General features: G+C 41.9%; 1 protein-coding gene across 2 annotated transcripts in view; it reads right to left on the bottom strand.

The window, feature by feature from the left end:
- The window catches only part of LOC134790652 (uncharacterized), a 268,621-nt gene that overhangs the window by 35,826 nt on the left and 213,973 nt on the right, over positions 1-18,822 (bottom strand). For both annotated transcript variants that reach the window (XM_063761523.1, XM_063761522.1), the window contains 8 exons: positions 16,931-17,143; positions 10,402-10,530; positions 9,777-9,888; positions 8,623-9,288; positions 6,775-8,363; positions 6,205-6,347; positions 1,824-2,015; positions 1,012-1,138 (listed from right to left, as the gene is read on the bottom strand). In XM_063761523.1, coding sequence (XP_063617593.1) covers positions 1,012-1,138; positions 1,824-2,015; positions 6,205-6,347; positions 6,775-8,363; positions 8,623-9,288; positions 9,777-9,888; positions 10,402-10,530; positions 16,931-17,143 — 3,171 coding nt within the window. The remainder of the gene's footprint in view (positions 1-1,011; positions 1,139-1,823; positions 2,016-6,204; positions 6,348-6,774; positions 8,364-8,622; positions 9,289-9,776; positions 9,889-10,401; positions 10,531-16,930; positions 17,144-18,822) is intronic.

Genomic DNA, 18,822 nt, shown 5'->3' with positions numbered 1-18,822 from the left:
AGCAGCATTGTTGCCAAATGGTTATTTGATTGCTTTTAATAGGCTTTTATAGCAACAGAGAAGAGAGTTGAGTAACAGTTGTATTAAAGCGCCTTATTCAGACAATTAGCTAATCTATAGCTGTTATATGATTTTAATAGAACAATTATGCTGAATAAAAGTGATTTAGTAGCGCTAACTCAGCATTTATTAAAAGGTGGAATAAAAGTGCTAAAAGATAGTGCTATAAACGTTTATACGACATGATTATAGCACTAATTAGCGAAAATTGCTAAATAGTCGAGTTAACCGCTATTATACGATATATTGGTGCTTCAACAACCGTAACTCGGCTGTTATACGATTACAGGCTGAGTAAATCAATTCTTATACGACTATTTTGCTAGTTGGGACTATTTTTGTATCACGTAAAAGATTGCACCCTGTATTATAAGTTACGTATCGTCAGGCGACAAGCAAAAGTCACTAATTACTAAAAAAAAATTAAACAATAATCGACCTTCTTTTAGTACTCATATGGTTCACTATGGCTATGAACTTGTGGTGGTACTTAGTGACTTTGCTTGTCACCCGACGGTATGTTAGTATGGTCTTCGTGGTTACGATTGGAATGTTTCGAAGAACTGGATCACTTGGATTTCAAAATATCTAAATATTTATATTGGAAAATGTACGGTTATTATACAAACATGGAAGTTAGTTGTATTTCTAGTGTATCTGCTGAAAAATAAGTGTTCTTGTTAAAATTAGCTTGATTGAATACCTGTAAAACCTTACCTAAGGGCGGATTGAACCAAGCACAGTCAATTATTTGTGGCTGTCTTGCTTACCGAATATTACCAGTTCAATAAGACACTGTTTACTCTAATAACCCTTAAAAACAATAGAACTCTATGATATGGAACAATACCTCCCCCACTCAAATCTTAAGTACCACCTATTTGGTGCCAGTCTGAGCACAACCAAGTAATAGGACAGAAAGTGGTGTGGGTGTAGTACAGTGATACTGACCGGTGGCGCTGGCGCGGGTACCAGCCGCGCGGGGGCCCGCCGAGGCGCAGCAGGTCGGCGCCCGTGCTCACGCCGGCCGGGCCCACGACGGAGCCGCGGCCGTACCCGCCCAGGGTCGCACTGCTCCCTGCGCAACAATTACAAACCAAATATTATTCTTCCGCCCCTCATACTCTTTGCCAGGGTTGCTGTGGGATTTGTTAATATTAGTCCGGTATGGAGGCCATTATAATGAAAAGCCAACTAAGATGGAGTGGCCAAGTCTGTCGCATAGATGACTGTAGACTCCCTCGCTTCGGAAACCGTACCGAAACCGCATCAGTGTGATACCATTGAAGTAGTCATACAATAGTCAGTTGTTGCCTCGGGCGCGGGGTTGTTAACATCATGGGCGCCTAGGGCAAGTCGGCGGATGCTTACTGCGAGATCTACCTATCGATGTTTTTTAGCGTGATACCTACTACGCTAAAGACAGCTGTGTGTACCTATAGATGTCGCATCCTCGCGCGAACACAGACGCCTCGGGCAGACTGGCAGTTGACTACAGCTAGATCCACCGATGATTAGTTAAAGAGCGTTGCCATTATAAAAAGTAGACCCAAACCAAACGGACGACTGGGATCATATGTCTATCTCTCTCACCCTACCTTCAAACGGACGACTGGGATCATATCTCTATCTCTCTTACCCTACCTTCAATCATGCGAGCGTGAATGAGAAGTTTTACGACCCCGGTCGTCCGTTTGATTTGAGTCTACTAACTATAGTAGACTCAAATCAAACGGACGAAAAAGTTACATATATGTGTGTACCTATAGATTGAATGGAGGTCATAGTATTGTTCCTCGGTGGGCCAGTGGAGTTCCTGGGCGGCGTGCGCGGCACGTCGCAGCCGCGCGCGAACACGGGCGTCTCGGGCAGGCTGGCGGAGGTCTGCAGCGGGCCGCGCGCGTCGCGGTTCTGGCGCTGCAGGGTGCGCCGCCGGGCGCCACTCGCTCCCATGTCTGAAGGAAATGTTTACAGGTTGAACAAATATGTACTTACATCTAACAAAAGACGGGACCTTTGTATCTACATTGTACTTTTCTTACTGAATGTAATTTTAACTTGTCTTAAACATGGGTATGAGTTTTCGTTCGTCGCGACATCTATTGTCAACTAGCAGTACTGATAAATTCCGCTACTTGACGCTAGCTAGATGTTGACTACAAAATAACTCGCGTTTTGGTAAGAAAACTGATGTATGGAGTTACCACCCTTTCTTTACTTATATTTATCTATGGTACTACAGGTAAATTCTAAACTTGGCTAAATAGGCTTGCGCAGGATACTGCATAATTATGTTAAACGCTGTTTAACTTCCCTTTAGCATTACTACACAGACAAAAGGTGAATACACTCTGAATAGGTACAATGTCCGACCGATAACATTACACTTGATTAGCGTACGTGACGTCGCGCACGCTTGAAACTGCACTTTTTGCGACGTTACTACGACGAATTTCAAGTACTCAACTTCACTTCCTGTCATTTATAATTTGAACTCTATTTGTTCTTTAATAAGGTTGATATTATGATATCGAAACTATTTAACTCGGAAACTGGCATTATACTAGTTAAAACAATAGATAATTAAAAAGCGGTAGCGACTTGTGGCAAGTGTTATTGTGGCAATAAAACTCAAATAGTTGCAAGCTTTCTTTGTGAATATACCTAAGACTATAAGTAGGTACAGTCGCCATCAGATATATAGGAGCGTCCGAGGTGCTCAAAAATATCTTAACAGGCACTGCACAATAGAGGCATAGTTCAGATATTTGTGAGCAGTGTTGGCCGAAAGTTAATGCAAATTGAAAATGTTGGCCATTAACCATTATAAATTGAACCTTAAACCGTAACGGACGATTACAGTTTACGATTCAATTTATAATGGTTAATGGCCAACATTTTCAATTTGCATTAACTTTCGGCCAACACTGTTTGTGAGCACTTTAACCGCTTCGATCATCGACATATATGTATCTAAGGACGGGCCTTACGGGCACTAAGAATGGTGCTAGTTCAGCGGTGTCACTCACGAATTCGAGCCAATCGTGCAGTCTAATCTAACTAGTTGCGACCAATCGCGCGCGTGATGCGAACTCATCTACCAATCGCGTTGTGGCGTTAGGCTGCACGATTGGCTCGAATTCGTATGCGTGACACCGCCGACTGGCCCCATTCTAATTGCCCGTAAGGCCCATCCTCAGATATATGTCAATGTATATATGCATACAAAAATATGTTGTTTAAAAAAAAATATATATGCATACATTCCATGTGGAATTCATAATATTTTTAGATTGAAAAAAAAAATACCTAACTTTTATAGGCTTGACAATCCGACGTAGGCTTTAAAGGACCTTTTCTCAAAAATGGACGGCAAAGTCGACTTTGCCGTTTAAAAAATAGGTTGCGAAGCGCGTAGTTTATGGTCAGTCAAAAATTAAAAAGTTAAAAACATTGCAGTCTCGATTTTGGGACTGCAATGTTGCATACAAATTCCATTATTTGTCGAGTTCCAAACTTTTTAAAAGTTGAAATGGCCATATCAAATGAAGGCACAGCCCCATTAAACAGCCAAACAGATGATTAGTACCGCGACTATTTAGCTGTCTCAAATAGGTTGGCGTATTTTCGGCAGAAAAATACACTTCTATTTTTTTATTAAAAAATTAAAAAGGCGGCAAAGCTAATTTTTCAATTGTTTCTACTTTTTTCTGTGAAAATATATACGTAAGAAAGTTGCTTTTGTAAAATATTTCTATGATATTTATATTTCTTGCACCATTTTTGAGAAAAGCACTATATATGCAGTGGCGGATTTCCCATAAGGCACAGTAGGCCCGGGCCTAGGGCGGCAAGATATTAGGGGCGGCAAATTGTGACAAAAAAATTCGCTGATAACAAAAAATTACTCAAAATTAGGCCAGGCAACGAATTCTCAAAAAAAGGTACCTATAGAGGGAAATGCATGAAACACAATTTTTGACTTCGTACCTAACTTTATTTCGACTATCTAGGAGGTGAACATATCAAAAGTCCCCGGCCGTAGTCCTTGAGTCGGGGGAAGAAAGGGGTTTGAAGAACACATTTATCGGTTTTTCGCTTATATCTCGAAAAGTATGCGTTCTAACGACATGATCATTATACAAAATGAAAGCGGGTATAATTTGCTACAAGCTACAAGTTTTTTGATATCTTGAGGGCCCTCCACACTTGTGCGCGAATCGTGGCGCGAAGCCGCGAACGCGAGTGTGGCGTCGATTTCACAGATTGTTGACGCCTTCGCGCCTTGTTCGCCGTTTTTAGGGTTCCGTACCTCAAAAGGATAAAACGGAACCATTATAGGATCACTCGTGCGAGTCGTGCGTCTGGCTGTCCGTCTGTCACAGCCTATTTTCTCCGAAACTACTGGACCAATTAAGTTGAAATTTGGCACACATATGTATGTTTCTGACCCAAAGACGTAACGTAAATAAATGAATTTTAAATATGGAGGCCATCTTTGGGGGGTAAATGAGAAAATTAAAAATTAAAGTTTTTCAAACTATATCGTGTTACATATCAAATCAAATAGCTTATTGTAAGAATCTCAAATATATATATTTTTTTCATAATTTTAGGATAATAGTTTAGCAGTTATTCAAGAAAACAGGCAAAAAATTACAATTCCCCTCCCCCCTTATCTCCGAAACTACTGGGTCTAAATACCTACTAATTTGTCCTTTAAACTTCTCTGGAATTCGCTGGAGGCCAAAAGGGAAAAAAAAATATGAGTGTTTATAGGTATAGCAAAAAAAATGTTTTTCTTGTTTCTTTTGGTAAAACTGTCAATTAAAATGAATAGGTAAGTATTTGCTTATTTTTTTCGCAAAACCCATGTTCCCATGATCATATCACAAGGACGTATAGTTTCTGAGATATACCTAATAAGCGGAAAACAGAAAAATGTGACCTTCAAACCAAACTCCCCTACCCCCGCTCAAGGGGACTTTTGATATGTTCACCTCCTAAAGAGTCCAAATAAAGTTACTAAGTTAAAAATGTGTCCCAAGCATTTCCCTCTATACCTTTTCGTTGCCTGACCTAAATGTAGTCAATATGATGGGTGATGCTCAGAGAGGGGCGGCTACAAGGCCTGGGGCCTAGGGCGGCAAAGACTGCAAATCCGCCACTGTATATATGACTCGGCTGGAAGGCTACTTGCTGGCTTCGGATTCAATTAAACGGACTCCCAAGGTCGTCCGTTTAAAACGAATCCTCAGCCTGCAAGTAGCTACTTCCGAGCCTCGACAATAATGTACTATTACCTACTTAATTGCACTGTTGCATTCTTATTATATTGCTGTAGACAGATTGTAAAAATATTCAAGAATAATTGTAAATTTCGGGTCACTAGATGGCAGAACTTCCAACGCACACGGATCCTATTACAGCTCAGCGTCAGCGAAGCATAAATCCTGTCATATACCCTATCGGCAACGACCTTCTGTCCGAAGAGCCGCTGTTGAAGTTGCTGCGGTTCTCGTTGGGCCTCCATGGAGCGCGTCTTCAGGCTGTTGATACGGCTCTATCGGCCTGTTCACAGCCGTCTCATGGGCACAATAACACGAACATATGCATCCTATCCATATGCATCTTATCCTACATTGTGTGACAGCGAGGCATGAATCCTATCGCATTACTTGTCGGTAGCGTCCTCCTGTCTGTGGAGCCGCTCTTGAAGTTGTTGCTGCGGCGATTCTTGTTGATTATCCATGGAGCGCGTCTGCAGGCTACAGCCGTCTCATTGGCACAATGACACGAAGATATGCATCCTATCCGACCGGATCCTTCATGGGTATGCGGCCTGACACTAATCAGATCCGTGACAGCGAGGCATGAATTCTGTCGCATTACCTGAGGGCAGCGTCCTCCTGTCCGTGGAGCCCATCTTGAAGTTTCTGCTGTGGTGGTTCTTACATGGGTATGCGGCCTGACACTAATCAGATCCGTGACAGCGAGGCATGCATCCTGTCGCATTACCTGAGGGCAGCGTCCTCCTGTCCGTGGAGCCCATCTTGAAGTTGCTGCTGTGGTGGTTCTTACATGGGTATGCGGCCTGACACTAATCAGATCCGTGACAGCGAGGCATGAATCCTGTCGCATTACCTGTTGGCAGCGTTCTCCTGTCCGTGGAGCCGTTCTTGAAGTTGCTGCTGCGCCGGTTCTTGTTGTAGCCGGCCTCCATGGAGCGCGTCTTCAGGCTGTTGGTGGTGTCGCGGTGCGGCGGGACTGCGGGCGGCTCCGACGGCCTGGAATTCAAAAGCGAACCATTAAATTAACTGACAGTTCGTAAACTTTATTGCAAAATCATGTAGTCCACCAATCGTCAGTATATCTCTATTTAAAAAGTATTCCTACATCCTAAGTAGTCTTGTACATCCTGTCAGGTGCTTGACATGCAATAGAGTTATAATCGTCCATAAGTCTAAGGTGGCGATCCGGCGGTCCCTACGCTTTTTTGCCACCGTTGTGATAAATAGAAAAGAAAAAATATCTCTCTATTGTGATATAGTAGGTAGGTACTTATAAAGATTACGATTACATTCTTCACGACAGATATAGTTAAAAGTTAATTGATCATCATCATCAATTAGTTATCAGATATGACATCAACATCTATAGACTAAATGAGCGCAAAACATAATTTAAATTATACACAATTAATTAAGTACGTACCTTCTTCTGGACTCCATCGTAGGTGTCGGCAGAGTATCGGCCTTCTTGACGTGCCGCTTGTCCGCGGGCTGCATGATTTCCGTGTACTCGTCGTCCACCTCCTGCACCGGCGACGGCGGCAGCGGCGGGAACTTGGGCGACTCCGGCGTCTGCGGCAGCGGGCCCAGCTCGTGCGCCGGCGACGGCGGCGGCGGGTAGTGCCGGTACGAGTGCTCCACGATCTGCACGTTCAGCGGGAAGTCGCCGCCGCTCGACACGGCCGAGTCCGACGACGACGGCTGACGGATCAGCCCGCCCGGCACGTCCTTGGCGCTCGTGGACTTGTGCATGCTGTTCGACCTACGCCCCGACGACCGGTCGCGCCGGTCTATCGATCGCTGATTCTGAATCTCGTTGTGACTCGAAGATTTCTGTATGTCGTGTCGCTTCTGTCTCTCTCTAGAACTATAACGGAAATTGTTTTCTAATATATCTTTAGATACTTCATCACAGTATTCATCCTTATGGATATTCCAGTCTTTAGGTATATAGGGTGTAAAATGTTTTTGGTCCCGTCCTTGACTAAGTATAGCGCTAATGTTGTTCTCGATCTTTCTGAGGGGTGAGGTGTCGCCGCTGGAGCCGTGTTCGCCGCTCTCCTGGTCGCGTTCTTCCTCCTCTTCGACAGTAGTGATCAGAGCCTGGCGGCTCGCGCTGACTTCACCGTCGCCCAGAGTCGGCAACGAAACGACTCGTACCATATTAGGAGGTACCGTAGACAGCTCGTTCACTGTCTCGTTACACTCCGTCGGCGGGGTTTCTTCTACTTTGCCTTCCTTAATTAATGACTGAATGTTATCGAACGTCGAAGAATACTTTTTAAAATCTGTGAACCTGTTCTGCGGTGATAGTTTGTTTTGGACAATGTTGCCCTTCGACGAGTGTGCATTTCTCTCGCTCGGCACTTTTCTACTTTTGGGACTGTGGCCGTAATATTCCTGGTTGTTGTACCGGTCCTGGCCGTTGTTGAGATCTAAGCTGAGTCTCGACTTCGGGGAAGTCATCTCCTTGCTCAGCCTCGAATTCGGGTAGCAGAGGTCGATGCTGTATCTCGAATTGGGAGTGTTCAGTTCGCGACTCAATCTCGAATTCAAGTCGACGCTATATCGCGATTGCGGGAGGCTCAAATCCGAGCTCGGCCTAGAGTTGTACGATCCGACGGATCCCGACCCGCTAATGGATATACTCGAGCCGTCCATGGATTTGTCGGTGTCTAGACTTCTATTGATACTATGATTTTGAAGTAAGCTGCTCGCGTTGGCGGGTTTGCCGTTCGTATTTTTGTTAAAGCTCGGGAGCTGCTTTCGATTTTTGCCTTTTCGGATGACGTATGTGCCGGAGGCTAGGTCCTGAGCGCGGCGACTGTCGGTGTCGGCGTCGGAGGCGGAGGCGGAGGCGGAGGCGGGCGACACGGGCTCGGCACGCGGCTCGCACGGCGGCGGCGGCGGCGGCCAGTACTCCTCGCCCCACTCGTCGTCCACTCGCTGTGGTATGGAACTCGTGCTCGAGTGTGATTGGTCACCTGACTTTCTTCTTCGTCTTCCTATAACCTGCGAAAATAATTTACAATACCCACATTACAATACATTTTATATAGGTATGATAAGTAAATTTGAATAAAAACAAACACAAAAAATCTGGATCGTAGCTGCTAAGAAATGCAAAGGGCGGGAGCGAAATTCACTGTTTAGCAAGATACACTCAAGAATAATAAATAAATTAACAAATTGTTTTATTAATTAATAATTATAAATAAAAAGATCACTGAACATATTTAATATTTAGAAATTCACAATACGTTTTACGTACCTTTGTGCTCCCTGGAGTGAGTAGAGGATCATCACCATCGAGAGACACTTCCCAAGCTATGGAATTGCGTTTCGAAGGCGTGGTGGCGGCGGGCGGCGGGGGCGGGAACGACTCCTCCAGCGAGTCATCCGAAAAGTGCTCCTCATCGTTGCTGCGGCTCGAACCTCTCATCTTACAGATCTCCATTATCTCCTCCGAGGATCCTCTACACACTTCTCTATGTCTCTCCATAGAACCGGCGAGAGTCCGCGGAGGCACTCTGCTCCTCGGCGACAACATCTCCCCGTCGGATCTGGTGTCGCGTTTGTTTCTGTCCAGATTTTTGGTATTCGAGGGCGATATTTTCTGAACATTGCTGGGGGAGTGGGACTGGCGGCCGTACTGTATGTTGGGGCCGGGGTAGATGGTGACGGGGTGCTCGTTGTAGGGTTTGTCACTGAACTCGGCGGAGAAGCCCATGAAGGGGAAGACCGGGGGGCTGTCGAGGCCGGGCGAGGCGAGCGGCGCGCGCGGCGGCAGCCAGCCCGCGTCGGCGGCCGGCCGCGCGCCGTGCTGCAGCGACGCGAACCGGCACGCCGCCACCGGCGCCGGCGCCAGCTGCAGGTGGAAGCCGTTGCTTTCGTTGTCTTTCTCCCACCCGTATGGTCGCTGATGTCTTGTTTTTGGCTGAAAACGGAAAATACACATGATATTTTCAATTAATATAATGATATCATTCGAAACGATAATTCAATTCGAAACGTAGGTTACCTAATAGTTTTATGTATAATACCTACTCGGAAGAATTATGTGCTGTAGTTACATTCCCGTTTCCAGTAAGTACACAATAGTTTTTACACATAGGTACATACTTGAAAAATAACGAATACAACGCAGCAGTTTACAAAGGTTGCCTAAACGCTGAAGGTGGAGATGGAGTCGAAAGCCTCCGCCGCCACACGCTGCTCCACTGACGTCGTCAGTTTGCCTACGTCGCTGGAGGCACTCAATAAAAGACGTACTATTACTTAGAAACGTTGTCTACGTGGCAGTCGTGATCTCGTTGACGCTGATGATATTGAGTCGTAGGTCTCCCCCGGCGCACGCCGCTCCACTAACGCAGTCCGCTAGCCGAGATCGCCGGAGGCACTAATGAAAGATGCACTGGTACTTACAAAGGTAGTCTGCGTGGCGGTAGTGATCCCGTTGACACTGATGATGGAGTCGAAGGTCTCCCCGCGCTGTTCTATTGACGGCGTTCGCTTTGCTGAGTTGGCCGGTGATACTCTGGAAACAAATGCCAATATACATACGTTAATTACTTATGTAAGAATAAAAAAAAATACAAATAAGGCAGACGTTGGTGACGTTGGTGTTTCGAGGCAGAATGGGTGAGGAAATAAAATATCCTATTAGAGTTAATAATTTAAGTCAAGTTAATTTTTTAGTCAAGCCAATACTTAACTTAGAAAGTAACTGAAATGATTGTTTTATTACGCTAGCATTACCATCAAAACGTATTAATATGATTTGTTAACAGAATTTTCATTATTATAATAGTTACTCAGGAGCACTAAAGTTGCACTCAGAACTTAATTTTAGATAGAGGCACGCGGAATATTGCACCTAAACTATTAGCAATTGTATGCTTGCCGTAGAAGCACTCCGGCGTCCGCGAATAACCCTGTCAAACTTCCCCAACTCGTGCAAAGTTTAGACTGGACTTAACGAAGCTGCTTTGAAGTTTTGAGATGTAATTTAAGATAATGGGTTCATTTAAGAATGGCAAAGTCGGTTTACTTGGGCAGGAGGGTCGAGATGATCCGCTGCGCCTCCTCGGGCGGCGGCGGCGAGCGCGGCGACGGCGGGTCGGGCGGCGACGGCTCCTCGCGCTCCTCTGTCGGACGGAACCCGAGGGCAAATTTCGCTCTGAAATTGTAACAACACATCATTTTTTAGAAGGATTCTTTGATAAATAATGGACTATTCGGTCTGAATAAATCACTTACTGATAAATAGAAGTCTGAGTCGCATAATTAGCTTGTTCGAACATGTCATTTTTATTGAAATGAAATGAAATGAAAATTCTTTATTTGCATAAAATATGGTATAACAAGGTGTTATTGGAAAAATATTCCCGTACAGAAACATATTTTGCTGGTTAAGCATGCAAATATTATCTTAAAGCTATTAGTCTTCATCTATTTGGTAGGTACATTGTTAACTTAAAACTAATATTTCTACTTAATACTAGGTACCTATTACATATCGAACAACTCACTTACAGAGTAAAACACCTGTTTTTTGAGCCAACGATATAGTTGTGCTTTAAATGGGTTTAGAGGCAGGGGTTTGATGTTTTCCGGAAGGGCATTAAATATTTTCATACATAAATAATAACTATTTTTCATAAAAAGGGAACTATTAGGAATAAAATCTAATACAAGTTTATTGGGATATCTCGTGTTTCTATTGTATACATCTTTGGCCTTTTTGAATAGATCTGGATATTTTTTTACAAAAACTGCTGCCTCGAAAATGTACATGCAAGGTAGTGTCAAAATTTCATGTTTTTCGAATAACGGTTTACATGAATCCCGTTGAGCTATCCCACACATTGCCCTTATACATTTTTTTTGTGCTATAAATGCCCTGTTTATGTCACTGCAGTTACCCCATAAAAGAAGGCCATACCTTAAATTTGACGCAATACATCCGTGATACGCCATCAGGATTGTACTCCAAGCTGAAATGCTACGCAATCTTCTCAAAACATATGCGAATTTGATAAGTTTTTTACACACTGTATCCACTTGGTTTTTCCAATTACAGTTTTTATCAACAGTAATACCTAAAAATTTTGCTGTATCTACTTCATTAATTTGTGATTCATTATAAGTGACGTTGAACTTTTTACCTTTATTTTGTGCGTTATGAAATTGGATGTATTGAGTTTTATTAAGGTTAACCGATAAATTATTGAATTTAAGCCATTCTATTACTGTTTTAATTGTATTATTAATATCAGTATTGTACTGTTCTTCATCTTTACATGTAATTAAAATTGATATATCATCAGCAAAAAGTGTACATTGGTGTTTAGTGATATCTGGCAGGTCATTAATATAAATTAAGAAAAGTAGTGGTCCTAGTACACTACCTTGTGGGACTCCTAGGCTGTTTTCCATGTATGAGGATCTATAACGGATTATAGTTGAGTCTTTAGAGCTTCCTATTTCAACACATTGTCGTCTGTTTGCTAAGTACGATTTAAGCCATTCTAATGTAGGTCCTCTTATCCCAAGATTGTGAAGTTTTTGAATTAATAGCTCATGAGACACAAAATCGAATGCCATAGACATGTCAAAGAACACTACAACTGTTGGCTTCTTTTTATCAATACTTCGAACAACATCGTTTATTAGATTGAACGTAGCAAGTGTGGTGCTTTTATTTTTTTGGAATCCATTCTGTTCTTTTTTAAGTATTTGATATTTTTCTAGAAAAGACATGATACGTGTATGAATAGCCCGTTCAAATATTTTGGAAATAATCGGTATCAGCGTTATTGGTCGATAATTAGTCATTGCGGATTTGTCACCTTTTTTGAACAGTGGTGTGATTATGGATAACTTTAGAGTATCTGGGAAGCAGCCCACTTCAAAGGACCAATTGACTAGATGGGTAATAACAGGCACTAATTCCTCAACACAAGCTTTTAAAATTTTGGTAGATATTCCGTCATAGCCTGTAGAATTTGTGTTTTTGAGTGACTGTATTATGCTTTTTATTTCATTTTGGTTCACAGGGGTTAGGAAAATAGTATTGTTTATATATTTCGAATTAGTGTTTCTTATGGTAGAACTTGTGTTATTACCTGTTCGTTGAATAAAGTAATTATTAAATTCATGTGCTATTTGAGTAGGATTGTCAATACTAATACCGTCTTTATTTATTTCAGTGATATGATTATTTTTAAGGTGTTGATTTGGGTCGTCTTTAATAATCTTCCAACATGCTTTGCTTTTACTCGTAGACTTCTGTATAGAATTGTGATTGTGTAATTTTTGCGAGGCATTTATACAATTAGCTAGTATTTTAGAGTATGACTTGTATTTGAGTCTACTTTCTGGAGTTTTGTCTTTATAATATTGAAATCGTAGGGTGCGTTTGAATTTACAACTTAGTTTAAGACCTCTTGATATCCATTTCTGTGTTTTATGATTGGTTGAGACTTTACACCTGATAAAAGGAAAACAGAGGTCGTAAAACAATCGTATAATGTCGTGAAATGAATTAAAAGCCTCATTCAAGTTTGATGAATTAAGCGTTTCAGAAAAAGTTAACGATTTTAGACACTCGCGGTATTTACGTACGTTACAAGCGCTGTAGTCTCTTTTAGTTATGTATGTTACATTTGGTTGTAGAACTTTTTTCTCGATTGGAATATTTAGGATTTGAGCTGTTTCGTGGTCCGATAGCCCTAACGAAAGAAGTTCACCTTCTGCGTTTTCGATGTTGCTGATAACATGATCTATACATGAATTTGACCGAGTAGGCTTAGAAATGTGACTCTTAAGATTATACAATTTTATAAGATCGTCGAGTTGAGTGGATATTTTATTTTTTATAATTGTGTTTATGTTAAAGTCCCCGGTCAACACTATATTTTTATCTTTTTTTCTGGTTAAGTGGGTTAAAATTTCGTCCAGTTCTTCAAAGAATATATTAACATCTGAGTTTGGGGTACGGTACAGGGCAATTATGATTAGTTTACTGTGGGTTATCTCGATTGCACAACATTCAAAACTATTTTCACGTGCATGATTATTGATAAACGATAATTCTCTAAATTCTAGTCCTATTTTGGTCAGAATACAAACACCCCCCCTGTTTTTTTTCCTTGAAAAATTAGAGGCTAATTTATAACCTTTTAACCTAATATTAGATTCACATCCTTTTTTTACAAATGTTTCCGAAAAACAAATTACATCGGGGTCTTTCCCCTCATCTCGCATCTCAGACAAGGTTATTTCTAGTATTTCGCTTTTCTGTAATATACTGGCAATGTTTTGATGAAGTAATACAAAATTTGCACGCTGATCTTTAGGAACGAAAAAAATCATTGTTATTTAGCCCTTGCGTGTTTTGATTCGAATTTTGTTTAGTGACGCGTGCGTCTATTAGGTTTTCAGTAACTAACACCTTTTTTCCCTTAATATGTTCTCTCGAGCTGTGATGATTAGACACGATATAATCTATATCTGCAATAAGTGTATTCAGATTTGCTATTATTGTTGTTATTCCGCGTTTATTTACTTTTCCTGAGACCACCGAAAACATTTCTTGTGAATATTCCAAATTCTTATTGCTATCTAATATGTAAGCATACTGGTATACAAGATTGTCCCGATACAATAGATTATTGAATGCCTCAATGCGGTTGTTAAATATATTTGAAAATCTGTTTATTTTAAATATAGGGAGGCATACAATAATATTTGTATGCTGTACGGTTTCTAATTTGTTTCTCAATTTTTCAATTATACATGTGTAGTTCTGTGTAGTTTCAAAATCCGATTCGCCTATGAATAATATGCAGTAGTCATTCCGTGTGAAGTCTGTTAATTTATTTTCTAGTCTGTTAAGTAATGCGTTGATGTTTCCTCCGTTTATGATATAATGGCAGGCTTGTTCTGCATAAAAGTTTGTCGTTATTAAACTTCGCGTATGCTTCTCGCTATTTCCACTAATGACGCAGATTTTCCTAGTCGTTGCAGTTGTGTAAGTTGTATTATTTTCTAGGGCTGTATCCGTCGGTTCTGGTATCTGTAGTTGCTGTGTGAGGTTGTCTAAACGACACATCAACTCATTATTTGCTTTTCTTGCTTGTTGAAGTTGGCTCTCCAATTGTGTTATGTCTTGCTGTAAGTCTAGCATTCTTTTATTATAATTAAGATCAGCATTTGAGACCTTACTTGGTGAAGAAGGCATTGATCGCGCTACTGGATGAAATGATGAATGTCTTTTTTTATTTGTTCTTATTGCATCATTGCTACTTTCGATACCTGATTTCTGGAATATATTTTTCAAGCTCTTGATTTCTGTCGAAAGCCGCTCGTTCTTTTGCAGCAGTTCGTGTTTTTCTAATTTAAAGATATCTAGTTCAATTTGCATGGTTTTTACTTGCAACTTAAGTTGAGCCATAGCCATAGTATTTTGCATCTCGATGTACTCAGTGGAGTAGTTCACAGTGCCATTTAAACAATCTACATTGTTTGTTAGAGTTGAGCAGGAGTTTGACGGCTTGTTAGGCGAAAAAAATGTGTCATCTGATGTATCGATTTTGGATAGTACATGAGAATCCAGCAGTGTTGGGCTGGGCAGTGGAGTACTTGATTGTTTAGGTTTTTCGCAGCAACTTCTGCACTTCCAGCTTTTCTTATTGTTAACGGTCATTAAGGTATATCGTTTTCTACCAACTCCGATACGTTCCAGGCAATTTAGGCAGTACCTGAGACTGCATGACGAACAGTCAAGTGAGTGCCTGCTCGATATTCTCTTGTGGCATTCGCCACATTTTGCGGGAGAATTCATTTTTTATAGGAATCTAAATGGCCAAATCTATTATTTACCCTATTGTTTTGTGGTTTGTCTAGTATTTTGTTAATGCTACCGACATCTCGTGGCTCTTGGCAGCGGTAACTTTATCATAACCGTTAAAGGTAACTTAATAGTTTTAATCAGTTGAAACTAGATGGCACTAAATTCTCACGGCGTCAGATGTCGCTGCAGGGTTTTTCCAAAATAGTCTACTGAATCTGTGGTAAGGTTATTCCAGAAAGCACCAAAACGCTAATGCACGTTTTATGAATGAAACACAATTTAATATTCCCGATTAACTAGCCCCACAGGATTACCAGGTACCTATCTTATCTGAGCTATTTGAACGTGATTCACCGCTATTGCCGGTCGCACGGTGCAGCGCGGGCGTTACATATGGCTAAAGGCTTGGCCACACACAGAGCGCGACGCAGCGCCGCGTCCGCGCCGCGTGATGCCGACGCGAAGCCTGGTCAAACAGGGCGCGCGCCGATCGCGCCGGCCTCACGCTCTCAACACGCCCTCAAGGCGCGCGTGAACGCGGCGCGGCCGCGCGGGAACGCGGCGCACCGCTCGCTGCCTACGTCCGATCCTACTGACGTGACCTTGCGCGACGCGGCGGGCCGCCGCGTTCGCTCGGCGCAGCGCTGCGCACGCGCCGCGCGGACGCAATGGGCCGCGCGGCGCGGGGCGCGACAGAAGCGGGGCATGATACCGGCGGGACGCAGTCTGTTTGACGTCGGTAACCTGTTAGCATGTGCCGCGGTCGCGCGGCGTGGACGCGGCGCTGCGTCGCGCTCTGTATGTGGCCAAGCCTTTAATGGAACGCACTTTAATTTTAACAAAAGGGCGGGCACGCACGAATACCGTTACCGGCTTTGAACGGTGTAAAAGCTCGCTAATTACCTCGCCATTGAGTTTTTGTGAGGATAATTGCTGTTGGCCCTGTACTGGCCTTTGCAGTGAAAGAGGGCAAGCGCTTAGGGACTGGGACTTCTGGCTATGAAAGGGGAATGCAACAGGGCTAAGGGCACTTCATACACCGGCTTAGGCCGCCCGCGCCGCAGGGCCGAGTTACCTTCTAATCAGAACAACTCTAGGCAAGTTAGCTACTCCTTCTTACAACAAACTTTACAAGAGCTCTTCTCTTTTATTTTATACCTACATGAACGTTTTTACACCACTGTAGATAAATAAGATGTAAAGGACGGTCATTGCTAGACGTCTGGCCGTCATCCGGATTAATGTCCGAAATAGTTGGTGCAAGTTAGTTATGAATATAATAGGTATTTACCCCTTTCCATTCATGTTCATGCACTGTCTGTCGCAAGTTTGTGTGTGCAAAAGTATACCGAAGCTGATAAGACAAATAACAATCACGTTTTCTCGTTGAGGTTCATGTTGGCCATCCAATTTTGCGGCTGTGTGTATAGTGCATCTACCTATCATGCTCAGATAGTATCGTGCCGAAGGAGTCTGGTTGTGGATGTAGGTAGATGAACAGGCAAATTATCGACTATTATCGGAAGTCTGTGATCAAAATTAATTTACAAGAAGTCACGAGTCGTCTTGATCGGCGAACGAAAAAAAGAAGATAATCATTTTCTCCCGTTCATGCTCCCATATGTCCGTCATCTTTGGAGGTACATACCTCCTGGACATAAAGGGAACAACTAATTGTTGTCAACGGTGGACACAGCTGATTACATAACAATGAGATAATCACCTTCTCCCGTTCATGCTCATGTATCCATCGTCCTCAGAGGTGTGTCCCGCAAGCGGCGAGTCGTCGTCGGTGGCGGGCGTCGCAGGCGTCGCCGGCGTGGCAGGCGCCGCCGTGGCGGACGCGCGCGCCTCCAGCGACCGCGGCTCGCCCTCGTCGTACTCGCTCAGCACCTGGTCCAGCAGCTCCAGCGATCGCTGCACGTCATCGCACCCTCTGGAAACAAAAACGTTTATATTTAGAAAATGGTAACTAGTACGCCGGTTTCAAAATGTACTTTGGCAATATGTAGGCACGTGTAAATTTTTTAAGTGCGCCTGACGTGAGATGGCGGCAATACTCCAATGAGGAGCGTTATTTATTACATGTATTTGCTTTTACAAATAGTATAGGTACTCAATTACTCATGTACAGTCAGCGTCGTATAGTAGATAGCCAAAGTATTCAAATAGTTCGGTACACTAATACATATCATATGGTGTACCTATTGAACTATTTGAATACCTACTTTGAATGCTACCTACTATATGACGCTGACTATGTGCTATCTGTCACGTCATATCGTGTCGATTTCAATTTTCAATACGTATACGTTCAATACGACAACACAAATAACGAAAACGACAACAGTCAATACGAATATTTACGACTTAATCCCAATTCCCATCGTATAAGGATTTTATATCGTCACTCAATATCATTATCAACTATGTATTTCCATATTCCTTTTGTGTACAGTACAGTACAAACAACACAAAAGTCACATGCCTTTAGTAATGTTAAATCTGAAGTTAAGGCTTAATACTTGTGCATATAATGCATGTAATTCATCGCTTTGAGCGCCGTAACGGATTGAAAAATAGATAAGACAGTTTAAAACGAGAGGTAGGTACAAATGCTATAGTTTATGAAGAGCCTTCTTTTCAAGATTTTACTTCTACCTACTGTTTGTTCACAGATTACACATGGATAAAAAATACAACATTTGGGTCAAACAGATCACTGTGTTATGTCTTTCCTGTAGACATTCACAAGAGTTAAGGGCTATAAAGGTTAATTTTCTTATTTAACCCTTATCCACGTGAAAAGGTCCTCCTTTTATTTAAAGAACTATGATAAAATCATTACTTACATGCCCACAAGCTGTTAACTATTGCCCACAGGAGAGAAAACTAGTGTGTTATCGCGAACAGTACATTTTTCTCTCCTGTGGGCAATAGTTAACAGTATGTAAGCAATGATTTTATCATGGTTCTCTAAATAAAAGGAGGATCTTTTCACGTGGATAATGGTTAAATAAGAAAATTAACCTTTATAGCCCTTAACTTTTGTGTACGTCTACAGGAAAGACATAACACAGTGATCTGTTTGACCCATTTATAAGAAATAATACGTGTATGTATTATAATTTATAGTATTTTTATTTTGGATTTCACGGGCTTATAAATCCTGGTCTTTTGATAGTCTTGCGTGGGGATATAGATCTAACACGTAGAGGCCTTTGGAGAGCTTTAATGTCATGTAGTCATATCTGTATTATTATTATAGGTACCTAAGTAATAAAATAAGTATTGTAAGGGCATAGGACAATATAATAGCGTAACCAAGTAAAGGTCAACGACGAATTTTTTGTACGTAGTTGAAATCTTTATTCTGTGAAATAATACCACGACGAAATTTAGGAATAAATTGTTATATTTTTCACATTTAACCTCGAGCCTCTACGAATAAAGCTTACCTACCTATACCTAAGTTAGAAGACAATTTAAGGTGCTATGAAACTACTTACGAACGAAGAAAGTAGGTACCTAGTAAAAGTCATTTGAATAGTATAAATAATGGAATAATCAGGCTATGAAATATCTACATTGTCTCTCTGAAAAAGAAATACGATC

The sequence above is a fragment of the Cydia splendana genome, chromosome 5, assembly GCF_910591565.1.
Source record: "Cydia splendana chromosome 5, ilCydSple1.2, whole genome shotgun sequence".
Taxonomy (NCBI): domain Eukaryota; kingdom Metazoa; phylum Arthropoda; class Insecta; order Lepidoptera; family Tortricidae; genus Cydia; species Cydia splendana.
This window is presented reverse-complemented; position numbering and strand designations above follow the sequence as displayed.